The sequence below is a fragment of the Tripterygium wilfordii genome, chromosome 8 (genome assembly GCF_013401445.1).
Source record: "Tripterygium wilfordii isolate XIE 37 chromosome 8, ASM1340144v1, whole genome shotgun sequence".
NCBI classification, from domain to species: domain Eukaryota; kingdom Viridiplantae; phylum Streptophyta; class Magnoliopsida; order Celastrales; family Celastraceae; genus Tripterygium; species Tripterygium wilfordii.
In genome coordinates this window covers 12,531,080-12,556,372 of record NC_052239.1, presented here as the reverse complement: position 1 = coordinate 12,556,372, position 25,293 = coordinate 12,531,080, and the positions used below count along the sequence as shown (strand labels likewise).

Below are 25,293 nucleotides of genomic sequence, written 5' to 3'. Positions count from 1 at the left end.
AGGCTTTAATGGATTGGTGACCTTTTTTTTTTACTGGGGGCCTACATATTAAATTGTCAAGAACACATGTATACTTAATGGAAATTTTTGGAAGTTACTGTGGGCCTGTGCCCCCGATTCGCAAGCGTAGGTGTCACGCCCCGTCCCAGGAAAGTGACTTATTGGCAACACGTGTGTGCACCCACGTGCCGCCACCTAAAAATCAAGACTCAAATACCATTACTCACAATTATACCAACACAATTTTAAATAAAAATTCGGCAGCACCTCCCCGTATTTCGGAGAATGCCCCCTGTACAAAATATAGCAATTTAAACCACACAATTCCCATACCACCAAAATAATCATCCCGGGCCTCAGGCCATATCATCCCAAATCATAAATCCTCATACGCATGTACATACCAAGGCCTCAGGCCTAACCAACCAAAATCATCATTCATCCATAACATAAACACTACATAAACATAATAAAAGCAAACCACCACACCAACACTAGTCCAGGCCATCCACGTCACCCGCCTCCCTGCTGATCCGTAGTCGGAGCACTAGCGCTAGTACCTATATCACCTGAGGAGGGGAAAAATAAAACGGTGAGCAGGAGGCTCAGTAGGGATATCGAACAGAAGTCTAAAACAATGAATAAGCCCGGAATGTCATAAGAAATAAAGCAATGCAACAATATGTCATGTCATCACACAAATGCAATCGGCACATCCAACCGAGCCATGTCGTTAGAGACAATTAACCGGAACCGCTAGCACATGCTCTCACAATTATTCCATACCATGCCACTAGAGCCAATTCATCGGAACCACTAGTTCATGTTCACAAGTACCATCAACCATGTCACTAAAGTCAAATACCGGAACCTCTAGTACACGTTGACGTACGTACCAAAATCCAATTCCCCACTTCCACCATGCAACAAATGCAACATCATACATGAATGTTATGCAACTAAAATTTATTTGCTCGCAAATTCATTAAAACATGTGATCAAGAGTATTGACTACTCGATAGATGATCGAGTGTCCACGGGTAATGCATTCAACATTAAACACACAACATAGCAATTTGAGTTCACAATAACATACAAACCAGGATTTGTTTCCCCTTGAACAAAAAGGCAGAAACTAATGAATTTAACACAATTCGGGTAGCCAATAGTGGTTTGAGATTAAGGGTTAAGAAAATCCCTACCTCGTTCGAGCAAAACTTCACCACAACTCTAGCCACCAACCTTCCAAGTTCAAATAACCTAATTTATAACATTTACATCTCATTTCCCTTCCAACAATATCAATGTCAATACACAAATTCACAATAATGCACTTACCTTAGCCAATTCGCCAAACCCTTGCTTAATCCCTTCTTATCCAACACCAATTCTCAAACCAAGCTCAAATCTAACAACAATATGTATAAACTTTGGTTAATCATCAAGCTTTTACACCCAAAACCTCCAAATTCATGAAATCAATCCAAATCCACAAAACCCTAACTTCAATCTTTGTAAAACTTACCTTAATCTTGTGAAGATCTTGAAATCCAAGTTGTGTAAGCCCAAATCTTTGCATCAATCTTCCCTTTTCTTTGTTTCCCTTCAAAATCACCCTCTTTCCACACACACACTCTCTCTCTCAGCTATTTCTGTAAAACCAGTGAAAATAATGAACCCAGAACTGTCCCAATGTGTTTTAAAATAAAATTTATCGTCGAGTGTCCGGACGGCTCATAAAGTGTCCGGACACTTTATGAACAAATCGAGACAAAGTGTAAAACTGCTCAAAATTTGCTCGAGGTGTCTAGACACTTTGTTTGGGTGTCCGGACACTTCACCATATTTTTTTTTCCTTTTAATTGGGTTTTCACAGTAGGTCCTCCACTGACTTTCACACGTTAACTGGCTTTCATGAATCCTACAAGAACAAGGGGAGAGGGTGGCCCTTCGTGATCTGGAGACACTTCAATGCTCAAGTCTGTGTCAAATTCAAGAAGTTCTAATAATCTTATTGACTGCAAAATGTTATGGATTAAATTATAAGAAATTTTTTAAGTCAAAAATGAATATTTGTGACAATGTGGATCTCATTTGAAAATGAGTAGTTCAGATAGAATTGAACTTTCGATTGATCCAGGCACTTGGAATCCTATGGATGAAGACATGGTCTCTGCATATCCCATTGAATTTCATTCAGAGGAGGAACCTTATAAAGATCGTATTGACTCTTATCAAAGAAAGACGGGATTAACCAAAATCTTAGTGATTCCAAATTGTTAAGCGTGAAATAGAGAATGTGTATAGTGTACTTTGGCACAACCTCATCCTCCTTTATATAGGGGTTGTCAGGGTGAGAAGATAAAAAGTATTTCCTTGATTGTTGATATTATCGTCCTTAGAGTGTCATGATAGGATCAAACATCTTAATCGTGACCCCCTCACGCATTTGGAAATTAGCTTGAGTGGTTAGGATATTCCTGGGAGTTAGAGAGTTTTTATTATTAGCACGATTATTAGGAAGATGCTGCAACACGTAATTTTCTTGTCAGTTGTCATACTATTGATTTGGCATGAGTCATTTTTGTCACACAAAAGTAAATACTTTTATAATTTTTTAATGTATGTGGGATGGAGAATTCACCTGTTTGAGATAATAATAAAATAAAAATATGGTGACGACTCATATATGACGTTAGGCTTACCCAAGCATGTCGTAGAAATGCACAAAAACTCAAAAAGGGCACAAGCAGAAAAAACGTGTCAACTTTTTACCTACTCTTTTGAAGGTCTTGTTTGTAACCTTGCAAAAAATCCTGTCTTCTTTCCTTCTTTCTTCGTCATCGTGATTTCAGGAAAGCAAGTTTTTTTTGTTTTTTTCGTTTCATTTAAGAAAGAAATAAAGTTTGTGGTCCACAACTTGTGGACAGTGAGTGAACCCATGTCACGTCCAGCGGCGGACGTAGTAGGCCATTGGCACTGGGCCATGGCCGTCAGGTCAGAACTGGAGATATTGATCAAGTCGCCATCAACTTAGCTGTTAATAATTTATTGGATGCTGTACGTAGATTCTAATTTAATAATTTAACCCATGCAAAAGTTTCGGTTTAAGTAAATTTTTCGTGATTGCAAGATGTTTAAAATTTCATTTTAATCATCCAAAGATCAAACTTTCAAATTGGTCATCTAAATATTTTTTTGTTACCCTTTGGTCACTCAAACATTAATTCTTTTTTTAGCGCAGTCAACATGTTTATGTGGTTGGTTGATCGTTAAGGAGTCGTCAAAGTTTGATGACATGGCACGACAGAGTTGTTGACATGACTAACGATGACGACAGGGCAGTAGAAAAACAAATGGATTAGAGAGTATACTCAAAAAATACATTGTTTTATAGGCTAGAGAATAATTTGTTGACATCGTCATATCCTCCATCATCCACTCACTCCGCTACGGATGAGCCACAGTCAAAGGAATTTAAGCGATAGTTGGAAGAGTTCACCATGGCTAACGACGATGAAGAACAATAGCATATGAGTTTATTTGTTTTCGAGATATCATATAGAATCCACAAACCACCATATGAGTTGATTTCTAAATTTCATACTAGCCACAGAGACTTTTGGCTTTTACCGTCTCGTCCAATTGCATACTCATATCGTCTCTCTGCTTCGGCCAACTCCATCAAGCTCCTCTCATTCAACTTGAAACGTTTGATCTTTGGTGATCAAAATAAAATCTTGACTATCTTCGAGTAACCAAAAATTTACTTTAATCCCAAAAGTTTCTTCATTTAAAGGGGGATAGTTAGTGGCAAAGGATGATTGTTTTCATGATCTCATTATTTTACAAAGGAGAAAAAGTAGACAAAATAAAAAGACAGAATGAAGAAAAAGTAGAACATGATAACTAACACTAATAATTTAACACTGATTAAACTTCATATTTTCTCTTTGTTCTTCCACTTGTTAGTCACTTCAGAAAGTGCCATAGTGGAAGATCCATCTTCACTCACAACCTTAGCAGCAGCCTCCTTCAGCTCCTTCATTCGATTCCTAATCTTTTTACCTTCTTCACCTTCCATTAAATCTTTAACAACTTTCGCAATCTCATCTCTTCCAATGATTCCATCTTCAGACCTCGTTTTGGGTCTCAAAGCCACTTTTATGTCCTCCGATAACATCACAGCGTTCATTTTCTGCTCCGCGTAGAGTGGCCAAGTTATTAATGGCACACCATTGACAACACTCTCAAGTATCGAATTCCACCCACAATGAGTCAAAAACCCTCCGGTTGAATCGTGGCTCAACACCTCGGCCTGCGGGGCCCAGGACGAGACCACTACACCTCGACCTCTTGTTCTGTCCAAAAACCCTTTGGGTAAAAAATCAAAAGGGTCTGTCTGACTTTGGATGGTGAAAAATGAGGCATTAGAAACCACATCTGGACTCCTCACCACCCACAAAAATCTTTGCTCGTTGGCTTCCAATCCTAGAGCCAATTCTGTTATCTGTTCAAATGAGAGGGTCCCACCGCTACCGAAAGACACGTATAAGACAGACCCAAGTGGCTGACTATCAAGCCACTTTAAACACTCATTCCTTTCCGACCCAATACTCGACCCACCCATATTCACAAGCGGTCCAACAGGGTAAACCGGCGGCTTACCCAGTTCAAACTTCTTTAAAGCATTTAAAGCTCCACCTTCCAATTCGTTAAAGCTATTTACCATAATACCCTCTGCCAATCTATACCTCTTTGCATGGTGGAGAATCCATTTGTACACATCGTTTCTCCGATCCTGAACTGGATCAAAAAAGTCCCTACCGTGAACCGGGACACACCCGGGTATTTCAACCGGTTCGGGCAGATCTCTATACTCGCACGACACCGTTTCATCCAATTTCGGCAAAAGAAGAAACAAAGACAGAGCCATAGCCGTCGATGGAAAGAAAATATACGGAGAGACATTAAATTCTGTAGCAACATCGAATGCGTCGGTACCGAAAAGATCCACAACCAACGCCACAAGCCTTTTAGTTGCCGCAATCGGCTTCAAGGCCTCGCGCAGAGAAGGGAGAGAGCGCGCAACGATCAACGCGATCCTGGTTTCGATTTTGGTGTCTTGAGGGAGGTCATCGAGAGAGGGCGGAGGGAGGAAGATGTGGTTAATTTTGTTGCTATGGATGGACTCGAAGACCAACTTTTGGGCTTTGGAGGGAGGAGCATCTGTGGGGACGAAGAAGGTGATTGAGAGTTGGTGCATTAGGAGTCGTTTGGCTAGCTCCACGAGAGGGATTAGGTGACCAATTCCTGGAGCAGGAAGAATGGCTATGTGGTGTTCCATGGTCAAACTGATTAATGTGTGTTAGTGTTTGGGTATGAATGGTTTGTTGTTGATGAAGAATAATGAAGGGGATATTATATATAGATGTTTTTTGGGTTCTAATGTTCTATTATTGTGTGATGGACGTGCGCTCGTCAGTATTTCAAATTTCTGTGCGGGGGAGCCACCATTTTATTAAATAATAATTAATCATATTAATATTTTTACAATATTGTGTTAAACTTTTTTAATTTATATAAATCCATATTCTATTACCGGCAATTTTTTTTAAGATATCGGCGAAAGATATGTAAGTAATTCTACGACTTATTGTTATGATAGCTTCATTGTGATTGTCAAGCTAGGAATGTGAATGGGACTTCAAAGAGGAAATTCCCTCCTCCCCCAACCTGCAAAATCGATTTTTGATGATTATCTTATAGGTTATTTATTTGATATCTTTGATTATCTTATAAGTTATATCTATGTCCAATGGTATGAAGTGGAAGCTGAGACTCCAGTGCTTCGTGGCCGGAATGCTAGGTCAAGGACGGTGTGTTGAAACGAATGGATGTGTTGATTGAATCTTCTTGAATTCGATGGAGGGTTGTGGATTTTGTTTATTAGTGGTGTAAACTTAACAACTTACTATTTAATATTTTACAAGTAAATGACATTTTGGTATATTCATTAAATTTTGAGTGTAACTTAAACTTATAAGGTTGAAGTATGTGATGTAAACTTAGTAATTAGATGGTGAACAAATAAAATTTCTCATTTTCCAATAGCTCAAAATTTTAGTATAAAGTTATAAGGTTGGAGTAGGATAATGCCTGAGACCCCAAAAGACTCTCAATTAATGCGGAGCATTGTATGTTAAGTGAGTCCTATATGTGTACTTTTAATCAATGATTATTTTAATGTCAAATATATTTAGAGATTTTTGGGGGTCACAAAATGGAGGATGTAGCATGGTCCTTGTTTTAATCAACAATTAAGTACATACTACGACCCGATGATAAGAAAATTAATATGAATTAATTTACTAAAAAATAAAAAATTTCTCCCCAAATAATTCACACAGCTACAATCTTCACCTATCACTCCCTACAAAATTCACATGGCAATGAACAATGGGAGATTGGAACTCATGACCCTCCTGGTCTCAAAATACAATTTTTAAATAGCTCAAAATAATCCATCAAGGGATATACATTCAAGATCTTCTTGTGTAGAGAAGTTCCCAAGGCATGGATTTTTTTTGGCTTCAGTGGTGCGCCCAAGTTGTGAATCTCCCAATGACATCTCATCAAGAATAATATATATATATAAATTATCACTGCCATTTGAATTCATCCCTGTAAAACAAGTTAAACTCAATCACAATCAAATGTAAAAGAACATACAAATATTCGAGCTTCACTGTAGCAGAAAATTCAGCAAGGTAGGTTGTACATAATAGTTTAGGCTACTATAAATCAATCTTGTTTAAAGCCATGAAATATGATCGGTCTGGTTTCAATAAACTAGGTATAGATACAACAGTTCCATGGGCAGTTGAATTTACACATGCTATGCGAAGAAATAAAAGAGATGACAACAGTTCCGGCAGCTTGTATGTTTGCTAACATGAAGAAAAAACCAAATAAAAGGTAGTGTGAGAAATCCAATACTCTAGTTTGGCATTGTATCTGTACTTGCATCTTGATATATATCCATATATATATGTTCGAATATCATTTGTGATTGGTGTATAGATTTCATTAAAGCATACTGATTCATATATCATGTATACATTTGATACGTGTTCTTATATGTGTAATATTTAGTCAATTTCTATGATCAAAATTGTTAACACTACACTCTGTCAAAACACGTTTTTCATAGGTAAAGTTTGTCTTATATAATATTTACAAGTAGTGAATATATTTGTTCATTTGTGATACATATTGATTACACATTCTTGTATATGCGCTACTGATTAGATTTTATGTAAAGTATTCTATTTGTCTTGCTATATACTACAGATCAATCATTTAACTTACAACACATAAATAAACAAAATCATCAGAATCTCTAAACAAACATGTCCATTAACATACATGAATATCCAAAATCATTAAAATCTCATAACATGAATATCCAACCTTACATAACATATCCATTATAAAACACAATACCATTACAAAATCATCAGAATATCATGGTTCTAAAATACAAATACCATTACAAAAATCCACAAAAGTATCGATGAACACATCTTCATTATCAGGCCCCAAATACACATCTTCATTCATCTCCACAACAACCTCATCACCCTCAACTCCAACATCTGTGTATCTCACAAACATATCATCATCCTCACTATCATCAAACCTCACATTCATGACACTATCATCACAATTGAAAGGGTACCCGACCATTAGCTATTACTAAGTGAGAAACTCTTTGTTACGTGTGTGAGGTGCAAAGGTTGATTCCTCTCCTTTCAAAAAATTTATGATTAAATTCCATAACTAATAAAAAAAATATGTTGCTCTTATAATCACTTTTATATCTTTTGTGGGAGTGTATAATATAATAAAATTCGCCTTCTACATTTTTGTAATATCATGGATAATCACATCACTTCTCAAATTTAGGATAAAAATAGGGATAAGTATGGAATTGGCCTTTGTACTTTGCCTTTTGGTTCAAAAAAGCTCCTGAACTTTGTTTTGTATCAAAAAAGCCCTTGTACTTATAAGAGTGGTACACGTTAGCCCTTCTGTCAAACACCCGTTAAAAAATGTTGATATGGACTCTAATATCTTAAGTGGCTTTTATTTGAACAAAAAGAAAATTATGTGTAAATGACATGTCATTTAAATCAAAATACTTATTAAATTAAAAGACCCTAAATTAAAAATCAAAACCCTAAAAATATTTTCTCCCCCTCTCTTCTTCACCATCCTCCCTCCATCATCTGTGTTGCTAGAGAAATCTCGTCATCAGATCAACGGGCTGATCCCCTGATGCTCTCACCATTCGATCTTGGTTTCTTCTTAAAAGTAACCCAAATCTCGTCATCATACCAACCCCAACTACCATATAACTCCATCTTGGGTTCCCATGTTTATTCACTCAATTAAAGAATTATTTCAATAGCATCGCAAAATAAAGTGTTTGAAGGGTTAAATTTGTATGGCAGGTTAAATTTGTATGCCACGTCAGAAATTAAAAAAAAAATTAAACTTAACTGCCAAATCAACATTTTTTTAACGGATATTTGAGAGAAGGATTAACGTGTATCATTTTTGTAAATACAAGGGTTTTTTTATCCAAAACAAAGTTCAAAGGCTTTTTTGAACTTAAAAAACAAATTACATGGGTCAATTCCATACTTATCACATAAAAATATGAACTTCTACAAAAAATTTTAATAATGAAAAACATATTTCTGAGCCATATTAAAAAAAAATCACTACTAGTAGATATCAATTATATCTTATGTAGTCAATAAACTTGTAAGCCCCTGCAAGTAGTCAAACTAATCAATCAGGCCAGAGCCCAACTTGATGTAAAAGCCAGTTCGCACACAAATCCCAGGCCAAGCCCAAATTAAATATGGTATATCAAAGGCCCAGCCCATCAAATATATTTTACTCGTCATTGTCCTGGTCTGATCATGGTTTAGAGAAGAGAACAGAAAACACATTATTGACCGGGGAATCGCAGGAGAGGAAGTGCCGAGAAGATGATACACCGTAAGTGGAGTCTGTTGACGGGACCGGTTGCAATATTTGCTGGGATAACTGTTGTCGTTACCTTGGCCAACCATCTCTATCTGAAGAACGTAATTTCTTCCCCTCTTACTTCAATTTTGAAATCCACTGGTCTTTTATTTCATTAGAATATGAGTTTATATGGACATTAGAAGAAGATGGGTTTCTATTGTTTGAGTTCGTCTTTGTGGTGATACTTTTTATTGAACTTTCATGCGAAGTCTTTTATGGAGCTTAGATCTGATTGGTATAAATCGATGATTGATATTATCTTTGCTTGGTTCTAATTGAATGGAGTCACTGAAGTAATCAAAGCTTTAAATCTTTTAGTTGCGTTAATAGGCGCAATTGCTGCGGCTCGTCAGTAATAATAAGGGATGTATGGATTCTCGAGAAGAGAAAAGCTATGGTGGTCCCTCCGGACCGCCCGGATCCCACGAGTGAGAGGAATCCATTCATAATCAGTTGATTGGTGGAAGAGAAAAAGAATGAAAGAAGTTGAGTGATGGGAATTAAATTGGGTTAATTCCATTTATTGTAGTTTTACTAACCTTGTAGCTTAAGGGTGTGTTCACTGGTTAAAGTTGGGGCAATCTCCATTCTTCATTACTGTGTTATTTCCATGGGTTCTTCAATGGAATTGGTGATTATAAGAATAAGATATGCCAATCCTGCTCTTCAGAGTTTTTCAACCATGTTATATTTGGATCATACATGTAGACTAATGCTTTTTCGTTTCATTTATCCAGTCTGACATGTTCACATTTTTAAATTTTCATGATCTATTTCCTCAGTCCGAACAAAGGAAGCAAGATGCACAACCGCAAGCTTCAGCCAAGTAGAAATGTGAAGATGAACAATTTCTTTTGAAGGTTGCAGTTTGTAGAGGGTTTCGCTGAAGTATGCCATTTTGAAAGGTGTGTTTTTAAGTCCCAATCTGGGACAATGAGTATTTTGTTGGTTAACATTGAGATTAAATAAAATTTGGATGAGATCTTATGTTTTATATAATTGCAAGTTCCTGTTTACATTGAATTTTTGAACTAGAGGCACTTTGGTAGATAACTTAAACTTTGCGTTTTTACATGTCTATAACCATTGGGTAATTGTTTTCATGTTTCCATTCATGCGATTTTCACTTGCCAATGAGCAATGGCAGACGTATCGAAGGTCTCAATTCTGAGTTCTGACTATTTGTACTTTTTGTGTGTCTTTGTTTTCTAGTTTTTAGTTTTGTAACTTTTGTTGCCTGTAGAGGGCGTCAAATGAGTTTTGAATGCACATCCGTTACTGGTTTGAAATTGACATATACATAATAGATTCAATTCAAATTCTGAAGTAGAGATTTGAGAACACTCGCTCGTTCTGAATTGTGTATACCTTATGTAAAAGTTATTCGTAATCTGTACAACTGGTTACAGAAAATGAAGTTAAAGATGTTCCAATCGTGACTTTTCTATGTCTAATAGCTATCTTAAATGGATATTTGTCGCTCTTTTCTCTTTTATGCTTTTGTCGACTGTCTAATATTGAGCAGATTGTTCAGTAAATTCCATGATTTTGTTGATTGTAGATTCTTATCACTAGTTGTTCCTTGATTTTGAACATTTCAGAGGCTACATCTTGAATAGTATACAACTATGATTCTAAGAATGGAGAATCTGAACCCTGTGATATAAAATGACTCGAGTATTTCTTTTTCTGTAATTGAATTCTGTAGTTTGCATGTATGTATCAGCAAATTACAATCCTTTGAGGGTAGCATGGTTTTCCATGCTCCTGATGACAACCACTGAAAACACATTGTGCGACGAACTATTGATTGTTCGTTCTCAATGGAAATAGTGCATTCAGCAGCAGCAACAACAAAATCCCATACCGGCAAAGGCAAAGAAAGAAAAACTACCTATTTGTTTCCTCATTCACCATTGTCTCCATTAGCAGGTCATTCCAAGAATCTATTGGGCCCGGCAAGCACCAATGTAGGCAATCGTTCTGAACTTTGGCATTCTCATCCTCTGCAAATGGCATAAAATTCCTGTACGGTCCAGGGTGCCCGTCAGGTCTCAACAACGAAAGGCGAGTCGTGTCAAGTAGTCTCAAAACCACCCCATTTCGTGTTCCTGCCTCTGCAGCCTTCGCAAATTCTTCCAGTTCAATATTCAGCATCGTTGCATCAACGTCTCTTATGTCAATCTGGCCTTCTTTGAAGGGTACTGTTCTATTGCAAGTACCTCCACTGAACCACTCCCCATTCTCAAAATGATCTGGTGTGATTGTTCTAAAGAAGATCGACGCTCTGTGATCATTATCTGTGAAGAAGTTGAGAACCAACTTAAGTGCTTTTCGATAAGCATACTCAAATCCGAGCTCAGTCAAGTTCTTCCCTGGGCAGTAATGGCAACCTGCAACTGTATTGTTCTCAATGTATATCGCCGTCTTGAGAAACCATTTGCCTCCAGCAATCACAACATAATCAAAGCCGTTGTACTGATCCGTCCATATCTCATCAAGTTCATCCAGATAAAGCTGGATTTCCGATGTTGAAACTCCGTTATTATCTTCAGAAATTCCTGCTTTCAGGAGGAATGGTGTCCAAATTACTGAGAGTGTGAAGTTGTGAGACGAGAAGTGCCATCTTTTCGATCTGTATTCCTCGTCATGGTAGACCTCAACAGGTTGCTCTACCTGCGGTTTACAGATTAGATCAAAGAAATTCCCAGAGAGGGTCCGACATGTTTGAAAACTCAAAAAACAGACAACATATAACTATAAACAACTGGGTGCAACAGGAATATTATGTTTTCTGAACATGGTAGGTCCTGCAGTATCCATATTCAAAACAGAACATAATCCGCCAAAAAGACTATTTATAATGTCAGAACATGGTATGTCCTGCTGTGTACTCTTTTATTTTCTCTAACTCTTTCATTGGTAACCACTAATACTAGGCCATACCATACAAGTTTGTCTTTCGAACATTTGATATGGGTCTAAACTCATATCATTTGGCCTGCGCGCATAAAATTTTTTCACCTGAGGACAGGGTAAGTTGGGCTAAAGCTTGGTGCATGATCACAAAGGTATTGCTTATTGGATCTCTCGAGTCCTTACGGTGTGACTCCAAAGAGATTCACCAATTAGGTTATCACCCAAATGGTTCACTCAAGCCAATACTTTTATACAAGAAATGATGTCATAAACAAGCAAACAACCATAATCATTGAAGCCTGAGAGATACATAAAAGATTGAAAGAGCCATGAGAGGTTGAAACTTGAAAAGCCAAGAATTGGACAAAAACACCAACCCTCCCTTCATACGGCAATAAAACTAGCAGCTGTCCTCCACATTGAAATCAAATTTGATGTGTGGATCAACAGTCTCCATATAAACTAACTAGCATAAATATATATATCTTTATAACAGATTGAGTGGCAGGTCTTAATCAAGAGATGATACCCACACTTCAATCCAGTTCCATTGACAGGGACACCCAAGGCTCAAAGTAGCTAATTTTAATCAGATGAAACTTGGTTTTCCCACCTAATCTAGTCTTTAGAATCAATAAGAAATCATGCAACGAATATAGAGATTGATTGCAAAACTGGTAAAATCGGTTCTAGTTTTAAGATTCTACCTGAGAGAGAATGCATAGTAGTGATTGAACATGATTACGCGATATGGAATCACCAATGAACGCCCATGATTTGTTCCTCATTAGATTAAGAAATCTTTGAGGGTCAAATCTGGGCAGATCACAATCCCGAGGGCTCCATCTCCGGTAAAGATAGCCAGAATCAGGCCGTCCATTGCTCTTACAATTCTGATGATCTTCAATCAAACGGCAGCTTTCATTATTGTAAAATGGACCAGATGGGTCCACTATCCAATCTCCAGTAAAAATATCACATTTACCTCCTCCACCTGCATTTTGCTTACCATTCTGGGAAGGTGATTGGGATTGATTAGCAGGAAAATCATGAGAGAGGAGGACCTGCTGCTGTTGCTGTTGTTGGGTAGGAGAAGCCAAAGAAGAAGAAGAAGAAGAGTCTGTTTTGGTCTGAGTTTGTAGAAGAGAAGCAAATCCAAGGGAATCGGAAACTAACAAGCGAAATACAAGACCCGTCAAGAGAAATGAAACTGCCAGCTTTACAAAGACATGATTGTGCCTTTTTTGGCTCAAATCCAACAAGCTTGTAACCTTCACCATTTTTCTTTCTTGATTTTCTTTCTTGTGTGTGTTTGTGAGTTGTGAGAGAGAAATTAAAGCTGAACAGCAGAGAGAAAAACCTTTAATGATTGAATTTATTTATTTATTATTAGGTGTATACGTCTTGTCTCTTCTCTATGCTTCTCTTCTCTAGCAAGCAAGTGGTGAAGTGGTGAAGTGGTGTAATTTATGGCAGAGAATCCTGTGGTGGCTGTTTATTTGCACTGCACAGATCTAGGAATTGTTATATTAAATCAAAAACAAATTACTTTTAATTAAATAAAAGAGAACCATATATTTGAAGATTGAAGTTTTTTTTTTTTTTTTAAAAATGGATTTAAAGTTTTGAAGTTTGACCATGACTTCAAAAGAATGGTTGAATATAAAAAAAATTAATAATTGTTATTTGCTTGTGGGAGAGATATGGTAATCACCCAAAAATTGTATAGGATCGACAATGGTGGTTATGGATAGGATAAGAATTTATTGCATTTCTTTATGCAAATAATAGTATTTTTTATGGTATTTAGTAAATTGTTAGCTAAATTGTATAAAAAAATATGTCGCACTTTATATCTTATGTCGATGCAAAAATCTACACGACTATACATCAGTAGTAATGAGACTATGATGTCGAAAGTGAACCTCTTGGATGCTGCAAGAACAATGAAATGGATAGCCTTTATGACACGGGGACATTTCAACACTCAAGTCGGTATTCTTTAGAGAGAGAATCAAAGTAGTGAATCTTTGTGCGTATCTCAATCTGAGTTTCATCTTTTCTTTTATAGGCGCTTTGAGTTATCTGAAATTTTCATATCCCTCTTAGTTAGGTATGTTGAAAGGGTATGTGATTTGATCTTGACGTTGAGATTGTTAAGCTATGAGGATTTGTCCTCATCTAAAGCCTAGTTTGAATTTGAATTTGAATCTTCCTTGAATTGATTTTGGGAAGTTTCTCAATGAAGTCTTCGAAGTTTCTCAATGAAAGTCTTCTCTTCTTAGATTGAATTTAGGTATATGCTTTCTCAGCTCATGCATGATTGTTGAGATTATATGATTATTGGGTTTCTCCTGTTCTTTCTTTAAGTTGAGTGCTTAATTCGACTCCTTTATGAGGAGGTCATTCCCTTTTGTATCTCACCTATCATGCTGATTAGGCATGTCAATTTTTATTCATCCACATCTTACATAGTTTAGATCTAAACAATATTACGGACCATATTTTTTTCAATAAATTTTTTATGGATCATATTTTTTTCAATAAATTATTTATGGAATTTAGTGCTTGGGACAACATTTAGACCTCAAAACAGCTGTCTTTGATTTAAATATTTGATTACACGATACATATAACATAACTGTGGACCACCTTACAGATTATAAAAAGTATAAATTTTGGTTGGTCTATTTTTCTTGGCCTCAAGTCAAAATCATTACATCCAAGCATGGAAGGCTAGTTTTTATAAGATGTTTAAGCAAATAAATGTCCAACTAATTTATGTTTGATTGTGAATTTGTGGGTCGTACCAAACTACATAAAAGTTTATTTTAATGACATGTGATTAGCAATAAAATGCCACTAGAGAAAATTAAGAAATTGTTGAACTCTCATACTCACGAGGAATGATATTTTTTGAGAGAAATTTTAAAATAGAGATGGCAATGGATAGGATACCTATTGACCTTTATTTTTATTCATGTATAACTTCTTTATCCTTTGCCCTTCCCAAAAGATAATAATACTCATGCCCCTTACTCTTACCCATCAAGTATCAAAATGGACCTTTGATTTTGATCTTTTCTTAGTTCTAAATTTCAAGGTTGTTAAGATTTTTATCACACATCGTATTGACATAACTCAATTGAATTGCATATAAATAAAGGTACAATCTCTCTCACATAACGAGTTTTCTGCTGGGTATAAGAACGGCTTAAGAAAAACAAAGGCATGCAGGCTTTTGGTCCAAAACGAACAATATTAATTTGTAATGTTAGGGTTGAATTTTCTAACAAAAGTTGTTAGTATTAAGCAACCTAAATAGAAATATTTTTGGGTTTTAAATGTAGATACTTGAAATGTTATATTCACTCAAGGTACTTTGCTAAGTTATAATGCGTCAATGCGAAACGTTGAATACTAACAGAATCAGAAACGTTGAATACAAATGTATCTTCTAGAACAATCCGGCCTTGAGCAGCAGGACCTCTCTCCTCTTGTAATAATTTAGCAATAGGCCTATCAATACCCTTACCTAAATTATGAACCTTGTCCTCAACGTTAAAAGATTAAATATCATAAGTCAGTTCCCAAGAATTGTCACAATCAGGCAACCCTCTCCACTTCACCAAGACTTCATATTTGACCATTGACAAGCTTGCAAACCTGTTTAATACGTTCTGGTGAAAGGAAGCAATTCTAACTCATCTGTCAAAGATGAAACATTGGATGAATAGCAACTTCAGGAGGTAACTCCAAGCTGTAAGCTACCTCACCAACTTTATGATCTGATTAATCAAAAAGTAGCATTCCACTCTAAATAACCAACCCAATGGGTATTCCAGCCAGAATCCAACTCCATTGATAAGCGCCTCTCCATACTAATGTCTGGAGCATGTTAGGGTTCTCCATCAGTTTTTTCTTACCTTTGTTGGAGGAGATCGGTTGTCGTGCAACAGATCTCACATCTGGAACATACATGCTTTCACCTCATCCATGTCCTCCTTCAAGATTGCAACACTGTTCTTCAAGCCATTCACGTCTCTCCAAAACCTTTGTTCTTACTTCCATTTTGGGGCAGACCATACCAAAATCGGTACTACTCTAATACCAATTGATAGGTAACAACAATCAATTAACTCACAAATAAACAATGAACTCACACAACAAGATGAACACATTAACACAACCAGATCTATTTATATATCTCTATTGAGTATAGAGTATCAATCTGCGATTTACATATAAGGACCTTGACAAGCAGAAAAACATCTCAACAAACCCTAGTTTTAGAGAAGCATAGGACCTCCCAAGACCATCCACCCAAAAGACTGTTGTATTCATGCCTACTGCTTACCTTTTAACAGCAATGACAGCAAAAAGAGCAAATACTAGAATATCAAAATACTCCACTATAAATCAACCGCGTGTCTATTCTGGAACAATCCCTCCTTGAGCAGCAGGACCTCTCATCTTGTATAATTTACCAATAGGCCTATCATGCACCAAGTAATATATCCAGTATGCCAATCATCCACAGTAGAAAGACAGTTTTTCCTAGAAGCTCGTTACGTAGCTGCTTTTGGAGCTTTCATTCCAAATCCATGCTTTACCTTCTCAACCCTGTCAAAATGCAAAGTTATAATGGTTCAAGATAATATTCCTCCCAACTAGTACAGTTTTCAAATGATAAATGCAAAAATGGAGAATTTCAAAACAATAGGATGCATGAGTTCATTATTGACAGACCATCAAAAAAAAGCGACGAAATCAGTGCCAGCATTTTTTTTTTTGGGTTTATACAGGGATCACAGACTCATCTCAAGTAGAGAAATGACGATTGAAGATACTTTGCAATGTTTGTAGTTAAGAGTTCATAGGCCAAGATCTGGAAGTAAACAATGACAAAAACGTATTGATAGCAATAGTATGAAAAGGCATAATGTGCCATCCTTTGAGTCAGAACATGCTAAAATAAAGACTGAATTGTGTTAGTGAATAGTGATCCCATATCTTTAAAGACAGCAAGGTAAATGTAAGGTTGTAAACATAGCTCTCAAAGAATTGTTGGCCCAACAGAGAACATTAGCAACATTTTTTTCAGGATACTATCTTTCTACAAAGCGTGGAGGTTGCAATTTCTAAACACTTCAATGAACCAACGAACTTTTGGAGTGGTAGAAAAGCATGTAGTCAATAATATTATAAAGTTTGTAATGAAAAGATGTAAACAAATAGCAGTTGTTGACACATCAGATGTTTGAGTCCAAATATTTTGTCAGTTATTTGTGTTCTTGTTCAACAATTCTGCATTAGCACAACCATTATTACTGAAAATTCTTTATTAGTATGACAATATATTAGCTCTTAGACCGACGTATATGCACACCAAAATCACCAATGCAACACATGCACTAGGTGACACTGATCATATGTGTCTACCCATAAAACTGAATCGATTGTTTATTAGATTGCTTTCTTCTGCTAAGTAAGACTCTAGAGTTGAATTTCAAAAAGTAGGGGAAGTTCAAAAGCAAAAAATGACCAAAGTTTTTACATTTCCGCAAGGCATTATTCCAAAATCATTCTAGCATATACCAGAGTCATTCTACAATCTTCCTCACCATCCCAGAATACCACAAATGTGATCGCCAAAATTTGAAAGAAAAATCATATATCCTTTTTGCTGCATTAAATCTCAACTTATGCAAAATAATGTAATTGGTGGGTGGATAAGAGACATAACTGAAACTATTGAGTTGAATTGTACAAGTTCCAAATATTAAAATTTAAAAATTGATGAAAACATCATTAGGCTATTGGCACTTACGTCGGGGCAAGTTTGCCGAGATTGTCGAGCTCTTCACCCGTGTCTTCATCCAGTACCCTACCAGAAATTTCAACAATGTAGGACCTATCTCTATCAGCTGGAAGTCCTCTGGTAGAAAGCAAATCCAAATCTTTCTGATGAAGCTCTCTTCCATTTACAAAAACACCAGTATTTCCAGTGGCACAATTTTCTGGCATGGGGTAATTGAATACTTCAATATGTGGCTGCCAGGAATAATAACATAACCACGATAAATATAGGAAGCAAAAACTAAAACAAATACTGATCCATTGGTACTCATTTCAGAATTAGAAGATCTTACAGGAATTATTCCACGACAAGGCCCACCGATGACACCCCAGAATCCAGCTCTGAAATCATACCTGATTTAAGAAACAGAGAGGATCAATTTGATAAGAAAAAGGAATAACCACTTCAACTAATGAGAAATAGAGACTAGGTCATACTGAATGAATATGGAACAAAGAAAACATATGCTAGAACAGAACTAAAAAGAAGATTGAAGTTTCCACTCGTCAATTTTTTTGTCATCGGAGCAAACAGATACGAGAGAAATGTACACCAAGATTCCTCACATCTGAATGATAACCAAACAGGAATTGGATAGTTTGAGCTAACATATATAGATCGTCGCAAACAATAACACCTCTACAAAGCCACATTTTCTACGGATTGTACAACATGATTGAAGGAAAATTAATGCCATAAATGCAGAGAATAAGTATGTACCAATATTGTCCAGGCTGGATAGGTCCAGCCCGCTTCTCAGCCTTCTTAACCAAACGTTCTGGGATGAGATGCCCATTGACAGACACATTTGCACGTTCATCAGTATGATTAGACTTGGAAAGATCTCGAAAGTTCTTCTTGATAAGGTTCACGAAAAATGATTCACCACTTTTGTTGATTCTAGGTTTCTCATTTTCTCTCTCGGCATCTCCTGAATCCTGCGACACCCCCGTATTAGAGAGCTCATTATATGAAACATCCATCTCAGTTGCAGAGGATGTCTCCTTCATAGAATTTTGTCGCACTGTAGCCTTGTTAATTACGCCCTTATCTTGATCTGAGCGACTACTTCGGTTCCCCTTCCCAAATCGGTTCACTGACTGATTATCAGCAGAGTAAATGGCAGGTTCATGAAGAGGTGTATCAGGAGCTGATGAGGACAGAGAGGTTTTGATTGGCTGTTGAACATAGTTGATCACCTCTCTTGGAGAGGTTAAGACTTCCGGACTATTTTCATCGTCAGAGGTGGTCAGAGATGAAGAATGAAAGGTTTGCACCTCTTGAGGCTTGCTCGAGTCTGGATCCTGTACTTTTGACATCAGAAGGGGTTCTCTATCCATCATTTGAAAATCATACCCAGAATTATCATAATCATCTGAAGAGAAATTAGCAATAAACTGGTTGGCATGGCCAAGAGAATTCACATGATCTTTCACCACCCCATTACAGGTATCATCATCAACCTCAGAAGGATTCTGCATTGTGTATGAATCGACAGATAGAACAACCTTCTTATTGACGATAGTAAAATTGAGTACTGTGGAACACGCACCACACCGCAACTTTTGTTGATTTTTCGTTGGAAGTTGCGCTGTCTTGGGCAGTTGCAGCAGTTCAAAGCAATTATAACATGTTATAAATGGGGCAGCACCGGCTACAGGATAGCAACGGTGACTACTGCTAGCAAAAACCTTCTGAGGACGATGTCGAACAATGCCATCCATCTCAGAGTTTAGTTCACTTGGCCATCTAGAGTGGGTTCGAAGAGCACGGAAATTTATTGGAGGATTGTCAGTCCTAGAATTTTGAAATGGTGGACCCAATGTCATAGAAGTGTCACGATGGTATGGAATGGGATCGTAGGGAATGTTAGGAAATCTTTTATTGCCAAAAGCAGTGGGTGGTACTGGTGCTGAAACTCTTTGATTCTTGTTGTAGCAAAGTAAACATGGGCAAGAAGGTTGGTGAAATGGTGCATTATGCGGTGGCTCAAAAAGATCGGGATTAGGATCAACATACTGTCCAGAAAAATGAGGATGAGGTTGTTGTTGCTGGTAGTGACTATATAATTGTTGTGGAGCTCTTCTGAACATTTGGGATCCAAAAGGATAATCACGTCCAGGAATATTATTCGAGTTAAGCTTTGGAGGATAGATGCTATCAATGGGCATTTCATGCCCACTGGCATACGGGAATGGATCAGGACAATGACTAAAATAAGGAGGCCCAGAAGCATGTCTATCTGGCCGAAAGTACTGCATTGAAGCCCTATCCGAACCAGAGGAAACACCTGGAAACCAGGAATTATAATCACTATATGAATGTGGAGGAATGGCCCTGCCATCACCAGGAAACTGCTCCTTTGGTTTATCGGCAACATCACATGTCCTAATAAGTTGATCCTTTAGCTCATCGAGCTTCTTTAGTAGTTCAGCTCGATCTTGTTCCAGGTATTGAACTCTACTAGCCTCATCAAGATGACTATGAGTCCTCATTGGTTCCTCATAATTACCTAAGGAGTCAAAACGAGAATTTGAGGGACCCTCATCTGGATTGTTTGAAGCAGAAAATCTCATACCTTCAACATCACGTTTCATGGATCTCTGAAACCCTTCCTTCTCACTTTTCTCCCCAGGATGCCAAGTAGGCATCCGACCCAATCTCCAGGAATCACCACCATATTCCATCGTGGTATTCAAATTTCCACGTTCCCTCTCTGGCTCATCACCCCTCAGCTCCATATCAAGAACACTGTCAACACCTAACGTGTTCCCCGAAACCTTAGACTGATTTCCACATCTCTCCGTATACCCAGCATTTTTTTTATCAGGAAAATTTTCATTGTACCTCAAAGAGCTACCACTGGACTTTGGATCCGAATCAGAAGCATCACTCCAGTCCACAACTCCCTTATCTGAGGAATTCAGTGATTTGGTGGATGCTTCTGCAACTCCTTCATTTAACTTATCAGGGGAAGCATCCACAGTCAGATTGTTTGCTGCATATTCAAATTAAGAAACTTAAATAAAGTTCCAAATTCATACTTTGAGGAGAAAAACATATACATATATATATATATATTAGATGCCAAATGTTTCATTGTCAAGAACCATTTTCCAGTATTTGAGGTTTCTTATAAAGTCAATTCTGGATCCAATTTGCATTTTTTAGGTTTTTAATCAAGGCAACAAGTTCAGCATGAACAATAAGAAATCAATTGAAAATGGAAGAGAATTATATATGGTGTACCTCGAAGAACAGCACCGCATCCACCGCACTGATAGACAGAGTAGTCGGCGAGCTCCGGCAGAAGGTTTTCACACTTTGGACACCTCACCAACCTTACGCTCGTTGACTCCGTCATTCCACAAACCTTCAAAAGGACGACAGCAAAGACCCTTCAATAATACTTTAAGGAAAAACCCCAAATAAATTACAGAGAAAGCATCACTTTCACACTTACGTTAAATTAAATTAAACCCATAAAAAACAAAAGAAAAGAGAAGCTGAGAAAGAAACTAGGGCAAAACAAGACAAAGGAAAGTAATTACATCAACTTAAAGAGCAGCTAAACAACTGTTCTTTGTGAGTTGCAGAGTAAAAATGGGAGCAAATTTGAACAAGTTGTTTTCTTTTTCTCAGGAATCAAACAGAGAAAAGAAAACGGAGAGGAGAATCATCTACGGAAGCTACGGAGAAGCATTGATTGGGTGGAAAATTCTTCTCTGAAATGATGTTTTCGGAGACATCTGAGTTTACACAACACAACCCTCTGTTCTGCTCTGCTCTGTTGGATTTCGAAGGATGAGTTTGTTTTATTGACAGACATTGCCGGCACACAGAAAAAGTTAGAAGGAAACACCAAAAAAACGGTGTCGTTTACCACTTCAATCTTTTCAAGGAAATTGCCAATGGATGCCCAGAATTATATAATTCACAAATAAAGGTCAAAAAAGATCGAGTGGAAGAAGCCAAAGAGTAGGTAGTCAGTGTGCAATCAATGACAAGTTTTTTCTTTTTTCTTTTTTATTTAAACTTTACCCTTTATTCTGTTGGGTCTCTGTAATTTTATCTGCTTTTTTGATTATTTGTTGTTAGTGTTTGAGCAGTGAATAGTGTGATGGAAAAAGAAAAGAAAAGAAAAGAAAAGAAACGAAAGAGAGGAAAGCATGGTCTTGGCCACTGTGAAGAGAAGAGAATAGTTAAAGCCGCGTTTGGGTCTGACATAGTCTTGGAGTTAGGTTCTGCTCCCCACCATACAAATACAGACTGGCCCCATAGAAACAATTCCTTCTGTGGTCCCTACGTTAACCCCCCCTTCTTGCTGTTGGATTTGATTATGATGGATAAACTATCATTTGCTTCGCCAAAGATTCATTGTTTAAGGGGAGAAAAAGAGGTCGGTTAGTATAGTTTTTGTAGTGCATGTAGTGTCTAGACCGTACGATCCACGGATAATAAATTATTATTTTATAATTTCACCAAAATGTTTGATTATAGAAGAACCAATACATAGAGTTGATTTCAGAAATGTGTATGTATAATTAAGTTTTCTATAAAATATTAATGTAGAAAGATATTACTAAATAAAAATTGGGTTAGAGGTATAGTTTTCTTGAACACCTAACATAAAATTCAAAGAAAATGAAACAAAAACATACCCATTTAAGGACCACATGTTACTCTTTGAAAGTTATCCTACCCCGAGAGAAAGCTTTTGGAACCAAACAATCTAAAAACTAAGTGAACTTCTCAACATAACTCAATTTTGAAATCCATGATCTTCAATGGAGAATCCCCATTTCATTCAAGATAAAAAAATGTTTGAAGACTTCAAGTCCATGCTAACAATATCGACGTTGTGAATTTGAGTATTTGAGGTTTCTAAAATGGACTAAAATTTTGTGCTAATTTCCACCTCTCTCATGTTTTGAGTGTTTGTGGTTTCAATTTTTTATTATAATTAGTGTTTGGACATGTACGATGTATGAATAATAAAAAAGAATTTAAAATTTTATTAAAGGATTGATCATAAAAGAACCAACACAAATTAGGTTTCACAAAAGTGTATGCAGAATACGGATAGGGTTATGGATATATAATTTTCTTGAACGTCTAATAGAAAATTTTAAGGTAAAAATAAAAACATAACCACAAATTAGGTTTCACAAAAGTGTATGCAGAATACGGATAGGGTTATGGATATATAATTTTCTTGAACGTCTAATAGAAAATTTTAAGGTAAAAATAAAAACATAACCAAGTAGAATTGTTAATGTATATTAATATTTACAAATGAATAACATCGAAAGCACGGTCAACATCCTTTCGGCAAGATTCTTGCATCATTTTGAAATGTCTAGCCTTATTGGTTTGTGGCATACGAATTGTTTTGACAAAAGTCGTTCACGATGGGTAGATATCGTCAACGAGATAGTAACCCATTGAGTAATGGTGACCATTGATATAATAGTGCACTGGTGAGAAACATCCTTGAGTTAGATATAAAAACACAAACGAACGATCCAACACATTGATGTCATTATGAGAACCCGACAATCCGAAGAATGCATGCCAAATCCATAGGTCATACGATGCGACAGCTTCTAATATAAGTGTTGGTTCATGAATATGGCCAGTGAACTACCCCTTCCAAGCGGTTGAACAATTCTTTCACTTCCAGTGCATCCAATCAATACTTCCTAACATTTCGGGGAAGTCTCGACTTTCACCGATAACCAACAATCTCGCAACATCATCGTTGTTTGGGGATCGCAAGTATTCGTTTCCAAAAATAGTTATCATTGTTTTCACAAATTTCTTCATAGACAACACCGTAGTGCTCTCTTCAATTCACACATACTCATCCAAAAGGTTGGCAAAGACACCATATACAAGCATTCGTAACGTAGCTGTAATCTTCTGAAGTGAAGATAGTCCCAATTTCCAACCGCATCCATTTTTTTATTGAAAATAAGGTTCACGAGCCTCTACTGCAGACTGGATGCGAAGAAATAGATCACGTCCCATTCGAAATCTTCTTCTGAATCGGTCATGAGGATAAACTGGATTCTCAGCAAAATAATCATTGAAAAGTCGGTCTTGACCCTCAATAAAGCCACGATCGATGTACAATTGTGGAGTACGTAATGTTGAGGCCCTCATCCTCTCCAACCTCTACTGCTCTACTTCGAATTTGAGCATCTCCTCTAACTCTTCATTAGAGGAAGAGTCGAAAACAAATCCTTGAAACCATTTTTTAAAAAATGAACTCATTTGATTGTGGGAAAGATGATAGCAAATGCAACAGAGTTGAAATTTGAGAGCAAAAATGAAGGAAACAACTGTTGTAAGAAACAAAATAAGGTTTCCTCTATTTATAAATTTAGAAATATAGCCGTTAGGAATATTTGCTTTTCAAATATAACCGTTGAGAATATTTGTTTTTCAAATATAATTGTTAAGAATCTCTGTTTTTAAATTATAGCCATTGGGAATATTTATTTTTAATTTATTATGAATTAATAAATATTTTAATTTATTATGAATTATCTTTTACTATTATATTTTTATTTTTATTAATATTAATTATTTTGTCTAAAATTTTAAAAAACAATAATATATTGTGTTAATATTTTAAGGGGAAATTGGATAGAAGGACAAATGGGAAAATAGTTTAGAGAAGATGACAAATGATATTAAGTGACTTAAATGTCCCTACATATACATACATTCTCCTTTCTTATTCTTCTTCTTCCTTCCGCTTTTTTCTTTTTTGCAACAAATACTCTTCTTCTTTCTTCCACTTTCTTCTTCCTTGATCGACGCCTCTTCTCATCTTCATTCATTGCTTCTTCTCTCTTTTTTCCTTTCCTTGCGACATAGATCGGCGTTTATTCTTCTTCTTTCTTGTGACTAAAATTGAGGTTTCTTCTTCTTCCTTCGCTTGGGACAAAGACAAATCTGCAAAGTAGAGCCCTTGATCTAGAGAGAGAAATAGAGAATGAAAATGAAAAAGTCGTCATTCGATTGTCATCACCAGGTCTGATATTTTATCTATTTTGGAGCTGCTAATATTGTATCTGTTTTGCATATGCTACAATTACATATGATAAGACGCATCATCTTTCTTCATATTTTGTATTTTTTTCTTCTGATTTTGGTTGTGATGGATCTGTGTGTCAATTTTGGATTTGTTGAAATTTTATCTGTTTTTCCAAAATATTATCTGTTTCTCCAAAATATTATCTGTTTCATTTGTCATAAATTTTCAAATGAAATCTGTCTAAAAAACATAACAAAATTAAACCAAATCAGTTTCACCTGCCTAAAATTTACAGATAACATATATATTCAACAATCCAGAATTTCATTATCTATCATAATATGTTCATGTATACAATCATAAAATC

General features: G+C 36.5%; 3 protein-coding genes and 1 long non-coding RNA gene across 5 annotated transcripts; 1 reads left to right on the top strand and 3 right to left on the bottom strand.

The window, feature by feature from the left end:
• Positions 1-3,807: 3,807 nt before the first annotated feature.
• On the bottom strand, positions 3,808-5,492 carry LOC120003711 (hydroquinone glucosyltransferase-like). The gene has a single exon (XM_038852760.1). The coding sequence runs from the start codon at positions 5,345-5,347 to the stop codon at positions 3,941-3,943; it is 1,407 nt and encodes a 468-aa protein (XP_038708688.1). The 5' UTR covers positions 5,348-5,492; the 3' UTR covers positions 3,808-3,940.
• Positions 5,493-8,992: 3,500 nt separating this feature from the next.
• Positions 8,993-10,101, top strand: LOC120003394. Its single transcript, XR_005469338.1, has 2 exons — positions 8,993-9,161; positions 9,885-10,101. It is a non-coding gene; the product is annotated as an uncharacterized LOC120003394 (long non-coding RNA).
• Positions 10,102-10,317: 216 nt separating this feature from the next.
• LOC120003393 (protein trichome birefringence-like 25) lies at positions 10,318-13,399 on the bottom strand. The gene is made up of 2 exons (XM_038852366.1): positions 12,729-13,399; positions 10,318-11,778 (listed from the first exon to the last, which is right to left on the bottom strand). The coding sequence occupies exons 1-2, from the start codon at positions 13,299-13,301 to the stop codon at positions 10,993-10,995; spliced, it is 1,359 nt and encodes a 452-aa protein (XP_038708294.1). The 5' UTR covers positions 13,302-13,399; the 3' UTR covers positions 10,318-10,992.
• Positions 13,400-16,193: 2,794 nt separating this feature from the next.
• On the bottom strand, positions 16,194-21,763 carry LOC120003938. Of its 2 annotated transcripts, XM_038853097.1 has the most exons (6): positions 21,433-21,756; positions 21,131-21,254; positions 18,602-20,879; positions 18,174-18,234; positions 17,852-18,075; positions 16,194-16,644 (listed from the first exon to the last, which is right to left on the bottom strand). In XM_038853097.1, exons 2-6 carry the CDS (start codon positions 21,243-21,245, stop codon positions 16,590-16,592), a joined length of 2,733 nt encoding a protein of 910 aa, XP_038709025.1. In that variant the 5' UTR covers positions 21,246-21,254; positions 21,433-21,756; the 3' UTR covers positions 16,194-16,589. The 2 variants fall into 2 exon arrangements, with proteins under 2 accessions (XP_038709025.1, XP_038709026.1); XM_038853098.1 differs by lacking the exon at positions 16,194-16,644 and having other exon boundaries at positions 17,864-18,041; positions 21,433-21,763.
• Between the last annotated feature and the right edge of the window lie 3,530 nt (positions 21,764-25,293).